The following is a 9332-nucleotide window of genomic DNA, read 5'->3' as shown; positions in this document are numbered from 1 at the left end:
TATATATTCTAACACACGCGTATTTTGTGTATGATGGAAGAAAATAAAGAAAATGGTATACTAAATACTGTTTAGTATTTAACTGCCTAAATAATAATAAAAACACAGAATGTACTTATTTAAGTTGCCTCAAGACACTGAGAGGTAAATAAGTAGTTAATATTATTCATGATAATTCATGCTAAATCATGTATTTCCTCCGCCATTTTCCGCAGTTTGGCACCTCACGTCACATCATTTTACCGAAGTCAGCCCTATAGCTTCGGCGCAGTGCCGATCACTGACGTTTGTCAACAAAATGGTGCTTGACTCTTGAGACAGGCTAAACTAAACCATATTGTTAATGACATTGAGCATACATTTTTTTAAATACCTTCGCTTAAAACTTCTGTACGTACTTAGTACTTATTATTATTCTGTGGTAGAACTGATGATGATGATCACTGGGGCAGAAAAGTACTCGAGTGGCACCCACGGGCCAGAAGACATAGTGTAGACAGGCCCCCACTAGGTGGACCGACGATCTGGTGAAGGTTGCAGGAAGTACCTGGATACGGGCAGCGCAGGACCGGTCGTTGCCGAAATCGTTGGGGGAGGCCTTTGTCCAGCAGTGGACGTCATTTGGCTGAAAAGAATGAACTGGCTGCCTGCTCAACAGAGAAGGAATTACAAGAACGTCGCCGACGCACTTATTGGATAAGGCAATACTGCCCTCCTTCTAATGAGAACTACCTATGTGTGCTACCTTTCAGCATTTCAGCTATAGGACGTCTACTGCTGAACATAGGCCTCCCCCAATGGTTTCCATAATGACCGGTTGGTAGCTGCCTGCATCCATCCATCCTCCCTGCCTGCTGCCTTTATGAGTTCGTCAGTCCACCTCGTGGGTGGACGACCTACACTACTTCAGAACCTTGCTGTACCTTTACGAGTACTACAGTCACCGGCTGTCTTCCTTTTTTTTTCTTCTCGGATATTCTAATTGCGGGTTCCAAAATACTCAAAACAGTTAGTTATCCCCTATGATAGACTCAACCTTCACTGGTTGAGTTTCATTTAAGGCCAAACTGGCCTAGATCGAAACCCCGTCTTCTCTAAAATACTTGTGAATACTTGCAGTCGATCAACTACACCTATGTTCTTCTGATTAATTTCGTTGCGGGTCCAATGATAGTTTACTTTCCCCTGAGACAAACTTGACCTCCATTGGTTTTTTAATAGCGGTCAAGCTGTAGATCAATAATTTTGCAATTAACCTTTCGTTATGACTTAGTTTAGTTATAGTCTGGTCCGTGAGCACGTAGAATTTTGTCCAATGACCCCAACTACCCATCCTTGGGGTCATTGGACAAAATTCTACGTGCTCACGGACCGGGCTTTAGACATTAGTATTAAATATAATATTTCAAGTCTTTCTTCTTCTTCTTTTCAGCCAAATGACGTCCACTGCTGGACAAAGGCCTCCCCCAAGGTTTTCCACAATGAACGGTCCTGCGCTGCCCGCATCCAGGCTCTTCCCGCGACCTTTACCAGATCGTCGGTCCACCTAGTTAATATTTCAAGTAATAGGTTAAAATCTAATAATTTATATAGATGAAGTAAAAGTACATAATGTAAGTAAACATGAACTAAACAAAACATGTTACGTTGCTAGTTAAAATATTTAGTACTTGACATAATTACATATTTTATACCTTTACAAAAAAAGGATGAAGGAAACACTATGTTTGTTGTTAACAACAAAAACCCGCGTTTTTTATCAGATTCACCTTTACCCTTGTTACCTACAACATCCGTTTTAACTAAAATACGCGTGTTACGAACTCAACCTCCAAAATTCAGGGTATCACGAAGTTTCATGGTATTCCTTGGCGTACCTAGTAAGTTTCCACGGGCTAGCCCCTGACTTGCCATGGCTGAAAAGAGGAGGAACGAGTCCCACAGGATTCTTCTTCTTCTTATCGTGTCGACAACAAACCTACACAGTGTCAGCCCAAAACTCCGCTACAAGAGTGGCGTTGTCAGCAGCATTCATAAAATCCTGCGTGCAGTTGCTCGGGCACTCAGGGCACGACATCATGAGCTCCCCTGGCTTACCTGGAAGTCTTTGAATAGACTTCAGACGCAGATCGGCCGTAGTACGGACAATCTGTTCAGGTGGGGATTCTTGGATGGCTCAAACATGGGGTGCGGGTGCGGTTTTGTTCCCCAGTCGATGAAGCACATGATGTCGTGCCCTGAGTGCCCCCAGGATTAGTTGTTCATCATTTCAGCCATAGGACGTCCACTGCTGAACATAGGCCTCCCCAATGGCGTCGAGACACTCAACAACGCGTAACAATGTCACTCTTTACGAATATTACACATTAACACAATTACTACACACACACCTATACAAACAGTTTTATCTTTTTATTAGTATTCTTTTCATTAGTATTNTTTATTTTTTGTTTGTAGGTGCGCGTGTAACGCTCGGAACAATATGGGATGAACTAAATTGTCGAATCGCGCGCAATCAATCATTCGATTGCACAAACCGGTTTTGCGGGCGTCGAGACACTCAACAACGCGTAACAATGTCACTCTTTACGAATATTACACATTAACACAATTACTACACACACACCTATACAAACAGTTTTATCTTTTTATTAGTATTCTTTTCATTAGTATTCTTAATAAACGTAGTCATATCATCCTTACCGATTTCCCGCCTTTTGTATTTATCTGTGCACTAATATTACTATTTATGTATGTTTATCTAGACAATTTTATGCAGCTTTTTTATTTTTATTTATTTTTTATTTTACCAATGGTCCGTGACCCTCACTCGGCATGGGGCACACTGAAAACCAGCGCCGTGGCCTTCGTCACCGTGGGCCACGGCATATGCTGAGTGGGGTCCCGTTGCAGTGGGCATCTTGTTGGTGAATGGGTGGCACTGCTCAGTTTACTCTTGTTTTTATTTTTTCTTCTTTTATTATTATGTGCCACTGTCATGTCTATGTAATTGCCTGTATTTGTGTGATGTCCACTGTAATAAATGTATCTTTCTTTCTTTCTTTCTTTCAATGATTTGCATGTTGATCGATTGGTAGCGGCCTACGTCCAGCACCTTCCTGCTACCTTTATGATATCGTCGGTCCACCTTGTTAGTGGACGTCCCACGCTGCGTTTACCGGTTCGCGGCCTCCACTCCAGAACCTTGCTTGATTGCTACTTCAGCGACTATGTCAGCGTCAGTTCGTTTACGGATTAGTTGTTATTTAAAAGTTATCTTCGAAGACCACTAGACCATTCCGGGGTGGGCATGGAGCTAAATACGCGCATGGTATTCTGTGTGTTCCAGGATAGTGAGAGAGGAAGGAGTGCTGAAACTATGGCGTGGGGCAACACCCACCGTTGGGCGAGCCATGGTGGTCAACGCGGCGCAGCTTAGCACATACTCGCAGGTAAAATAAGGAAAAGAGGGATGAAAGAACCTAGGGCTTGTCACCATAATTTGAACCTTAGTCTCATAACATAATGTCGAAAAGCAATGATATTTTGTAACATCTGTGCTCTTTTAACTTTTTAAGGTGTCGTTATCATTATAAGGCCATTTTAGTATCCACTGCAGCAATACGACCCCTTCAATTTAAGGACTACTATAAGACCGACTAATCAAGTACAGCTTTCGGACAGTTGTCAATTTAAGTGTTTTTTCTTTCTAATAGGCTAGTTTCCTAAAAATATTTTTATCTCTTTAAATTTTCATTACTTTGAAAAAGTGAAAAATACGTGTGGAGTATTTTTTGATAAGTTAACTAACGGATTAATTAAAACTCTTGCTTATTTACCCAGGAAACTTCCCTATTATATTCTACCAAAAAACAATGTGCTAAATTGTAAGCAGTATGTTACGATTCACGATCTTTCGACAGTTCCCAATCTCGCGATAATCTAACGGTCATTACATATCCGGTGACATAATTAAACATACAGGCTGTACAACTAATAGAGAATTGTGACTTTTTACTTTGCAGGCGAGAGAGATATTCGTGGCGTACGTGCCAGACGGCATATTCCTTCACTTCTGCGCGTCCATGGTGTCCGGCCTGATCACCACCATCGCCTCCATGCCTGTGGACATCATCAAGACTAGGTGACGTATTCTTGTAATCATTACCATCATTTTAGCTTTCGTTTACAGGTGTTGACGCTCGCATTTTGTTCAAGACGTTTGATATTTGATGACGCTTATTTTTTAAACGCTACCAAAAGTTGTGCCCAAAAGTGGTTAAGGGCTCGCGCGCACGGGTGACTTTTTTTTAAGTCCATGGAAATGTATGGAGCACACCTCCACATCCTGGACCATGCACGTAGCGACGTGACAATGACAGAAACTTTTTTACATTTATATGGATGGAGATGAAAAAGTCACCTGTGCGTGGAGCTCTAACTGTTTGTTGTCTCTCCACCAAGTCCATGGAAATGTATGGAGGTGCGCGCATGGAGCGACGTGACAATGACAAATTTTTTTTGTCACCTCCATAGATGTAACAAAAACATATGGAGGTGACAAAAAAGTCACGGCGACAAAAGTCACCCGTGCGCGCGAGCAATTTAGATCAGATTTATTTTATTTTTCCATACCTTAGAATGAAATATTTTATAATTTGTCGAAATTTACGCGGGTGAAGTTACTAGGCATTAGTTTAATATAATTGGCATCGGACTTTAAATAGAGTGTTTTGCAACATTCGCTATCAATACTACTCAAAGATGTTATAAATAAACAAACAAACATTTGTCTGCCACTCACGACATAAACCGACTGGAACGTGACGTGTTGTGCTGATATAACTATACAGGGTGTAAATTTTTTAAGTGTCATTTATTTTTGGCATCTAATATTGAGGTGAAAATAGTTTCATGGTGGTATTTTTTATGAAGAATCTTATTAGCTACAAATAGTCTCGTTAACTCCTCGTAGTACGAGTGTGTTCACCTCAATAATAGTCCAACGGCGGCGGGGTTCAAATCCTCTTTCCTCGGGTCTCGATTCGACCAGTTCCATTCCAAGATTCCGTTATCGCTTCTAGTAAGTAAATAAATAGATTTTTAATTCATTCATTCATTTCAGAAGCAACTTTATAATTTGCCAACAAAAAAGGTTATGCATAAAAAAAACAAACGTCTACATTACACCCCGTATAACCAGCCTATTTTCATCTCAACTCATTGAGTAGTAAATACTTCGTATCGACAAGTTGTATATTTGTTAATCATTTACCTACTTACTTATTTACTTAATTGGCAAATGTGAACAGACTAGAATGACAACATAAGTGATACACAGGGCACTAGCGAGCGACCCAATTTTGTTTTAAGAACTGTTTTCTTTAACTTATCTCAATAAGTGTTTGTTTTAAACGGAAAAATACATTGATGAATTTGTTTTCGGAGGTGTAGGTAAATAAAATAAAAATTCACTTAGTACGTGTAGTTTTCTTATCAGAAAGTGATTACGCTCATAGTTAGATAAACTCTCTAATAATATGTAGATTATATTATGTTATGAATATAATATTGTAATGATATAATTTTTCATCGTAACTATAGGTTATGATGACACAAGCTAACAAGCTTCAAATTCAGTGATATCTGTTGATAATAAGTCCACGAATAGTATTTGGTCGGACACGCACCGGGCCGATTGCGTTATTAGGTCAATAACACTTCAATTTATTGAGATTTTTTCCTCGGCCATAAATATAAATAAATATCTTTGGACAATCTCACACAGCGCCATCTAGCCCCAAAGTAAGCAATTAATATGCTTGTGTTATGGGTGCTAGCTTAAAGGATATACTACTTATATACTTTTTTTTTTAAATACATACATAATATTATACATAGTAACACCCAGACCCGTCACAGAAATTAAAATTCATCATTTCAATTTCTGCCCGGCCGGGAATCGAACCCGGGACCTCTCGGCATAGTAGTCCGTTCTGAACCACTACACCAAACGGCCGACAAATGCGCCGGCCATGCGCCATTGAAATTTGGTTTGTCACAGAAAAACTTTATCGCGCACGTCCATGTTTCAAAAACGGGGATAAGAACTATCTTTTCCAGGGCAGGGACTCAAACTATCTCTATACAAAATTTCATCAAAATTGGTTCAGTGGTTTTGGCGTGAAAGCGTAACAGATATTCTTTCGCATTTATAATATTAGTATATTAGTAGGGATTGTACACAACGAAAAATGTATGTAAAAATTGCAGACTAGACAAAAATTTTTAATTTTTAGCGTAATTTTAAATGAAAGAATGATGATAGATGACTGGTGAAAATGGCTATCAAAAGAAGCAGAGATTAAATCAAGTATAAAAATAACAGTCACTTGATTGCAAATACAGGGCGTTTGGAAGCCAGCTAGACACACCAGTTAATATTGGGACGTGCTTTTAAAAGCCTACTTGCTTTTATGAGTTTTATGACTGATCGAGTCTGGAGGCCTTTGAATACAAGCGATAACAGTTAATTTAATGTTGCCATGTTTCTGTTCCAGAATCCAAAACGCGGCCAAAGGTCAAAGCCAGTTAGGCGTGGTGACGAACCTACTCCGCAACGAGGGCGTACTGTCTCTATGGAAGGGCTTTCTGCCTTACTACGCTCGTCTCGGCCCGCACACCGTGTTGACTTTCATATTCCTGGAGCAAATGAACGCTGCGTACTTTAAGTACACATAGACTGGACTATACAGGGTGAGTCGGGGTTGCCAAGATTAAAAAAGGATTTTAAAAATTTTTTTTAGAGTTGCTGTTTCACGAAGTGCTCAAATTTTTGGAATATTAAAATTTGTAGAAGTCAAAATTGTACAGCTAATGTTAAACATTTTTAGGAAATGTCAACATTTCGCTGTTATAGCCTAAAGCGTAATCAAAACGCTGACGTTTGTGTATGTATATCTGTCTCACATATCAAAGATAATGTGATACGATAGGATATTCGTTTGATATTTCAGTCAGACTAAATATTGAACATTTTGGATGCTTTTACTACGTTATCTGATAACGATATAAAAGTGTTGCCGAACGGATTACAATAATCGTTGGGTTAACATTTTTCTGCCTGCCTTAAATTAAAATGTAAGTTGTGAAATGTGATGCAGCCCTGTATCGAGCAAGCAGCAATTTGAACGTTGGCAACCCTATGCTAAGATTTGAAGTGAACATAAATTTGGATTGAGACGTGATTTTAATAATATTTATATCATAATATGGTTTTACTAGCAGAATCGAAGCTGGTAATGAATTGTCTCCCATAATTTTCGGGATTCAAATAAGTTTGACACTCCTATGACACTGCATAGAACGCTGTGCCTTTATAAGTATACAGGGATGCTGATATAATGTGAATGGGTAGACATATTTGATCATTTTGCTTAGTCTATGACATATGCATGAAGTGACAAGCGTCTCAGTGTTGCCTGTTCATAATTTATTTGAGGCTGTTTTAGAATTCCGAAACAAAACTATCCGATGACGAAAATTTATTTATTCTCATGAAATGTTAAAATGTGTACATGTAAAGTGTTTCGTACATTCGTAGAATGTCACAAATGAAAAAAAATGCGTAAAAATGTCAATAAGTTGCTAAAAAGCTTGCTCAAGCAAAATTAAACTATAAACGACCAAATTAAAAAATGAAATATACACATCTTGAACTGTTACAGCTTTTTTTTTGTTAAAAGTAAGATTACATGTAAGTACTACATTTTTGTTATCTGTGAGTATATATATTTTTTAATTATTTAATTAAAATCTTTTCTACATAATATCTGATTTATATTTGTTGCTGTCTAATAAATTTATTTTTAATATTTTTTCAATAAATTATTTAGAGAGATAAGATTTTCAATAAATTATTTAGAGAGATAAGATTTTCAATAAATTATTTAGAGAGATATCTATACTGTATAAGTGATACTTAGAGTTTAAGAGTTATTTTTTTATTTTATTCATCTAAATATACTATGTAATATAATATCTATAACTTATGTACTCCTGATGTGTATATTTTATTTGAAACTATTATTGCTGTGTGCTTATGTGATGAAATATGTTTGCTTACAATTGTTAGTCGAATATGGAGTGCCAAAATATTATAAATATTCTTTCAACCTTTCTAATATACTTAAACATTCTTCGTACATAATAAAATAACGCTATAATAAAATATTCATTAACGTATCTGCCGAAATATTCCATTTGATTTTTTTATTTCTGTTGTTCCATTCATAAATAAGTAACTTTATTTATTAATTTTAGATTCTCTTTATTGTCATGTACATTCGTACCTATTTAATGTAATGATTAATACCAGATTTGTACAAATATATACCATTTTGGATGTGTTTACATTATACTAACTTAACTATAGCATAGTTAAGAATAAGTTGTTTCAAAAGACCTGGCATGAGAAAATGACTGAATAAATAAGCATGTTGGCTGATTGACATTTATCTTCTGTCAAAATGGTTTGTGACGTCACTGTTTTAATGTCAGCTGACCGAGCCATTGATGATTGCGTAGCTAATGTGACATAATTTTCCAAAATTAATGAATTTAAAAAAATACCCATTTAACTGCAATGTCACTGGCTGGATCCACGCTTTCTTTATAAATATTCGAGTACAAATTTTAAATGGCAACACAAATAAGGGGATTCCCTGTAAAACTGTTTCTCTATGGCAGACAATAACGTGCCGATTCTAGGCTTGAATTTGGAACCATTTCAAATTCAAATTTGAAACAATACTGTCATTTTGACAAATGAAATTGACATCATCCGTTGGTTTTGTGCCAGTTCTTTTAATCAAAATGATCTTTATAGCCTGACCAGGAACATAAAAACCCTCGCCATGTTGCGGAAATCTAATGGTACTAATTTCTTTTAATGGCAACAGTAACTGAAAACTTCATTGACATGTCACCTTGCATGTCAGTCTATTGCTGTCAAAGTGTAAACAAACTTTATTTTAAATGTGCGCAATTGATTTTGTGAATGAAATTGCTGAAATCTTTTTATATTCGTGAAAGAAAAGTGGTTCACTATGTGATAAAGTATTTGTCGAAGAGAAATACCAAGGGTTCGGACAATATTTTCATTGAATAATGTTTCCAACAAAGGTTGTCAAATTGACTGACATGTTTATCGTATAGTACAGTCCACTATGAAAATTAGCTGTGGTTTGTTTCAACTACCTATTTTAAAGTATTTTGTCACTTTCTAAGTGTTGAATTTTATGGAATTGGGAAAGAAGTACCGAGTTTGAAGC

General features: G+C 37.1%; 1 protein-coding gene across 1 annotated transcript; it reads left to right on the top strand.

Moving 5' to 3' along the window:
• The first annotated feature begins 647 nt into the window (after window positions 1-647).
• LOC114357022 (mitochondrial 2-oxoglutarate/malate carrier protein-like) lies at window positions 648-7865 on the top strand. The gene is made up of 4 exons (XM_028310436.1): window positions 648-693; window positions 3347-3452; window positions 4026-4144; window positions 6561-7865. The coding sequence occupies exons 2-4, from the start codon at window positions 3414-3416 to the stop codon at window positions 6739-6741; spliced, it is 339 nt and encodes a 112-aa protein (XP_028166237.1). The 5' UTR covers window positions 648-693; window positions 3347-3413; the 3' UTR covers window positions 6742-7865.
• Window positions 7866-9332: the final 1467 nt, after the last annotated feature.

Source organism: Ostrinia furnacalis, unplaced genomic scaffold, assembly GCF_004193835.3.
Source record: "Ostrinia furnacalis isolate ACB-3 unplaced genomic scaffold, ASM419383v2 OfSCF3016, whole genome shotgun sequence".
Lineage (NCBI taxonomy): Eukaryota > Metazoa > Arthropoda > Insecta > Lepidoptera > Crambidae > Ostrinia > Ostrinia furnacalis.
Note: the sequence above shows the minus strand (reverse complement) of the source record. Positions and strands in the feature narration are given on the sequence as shown.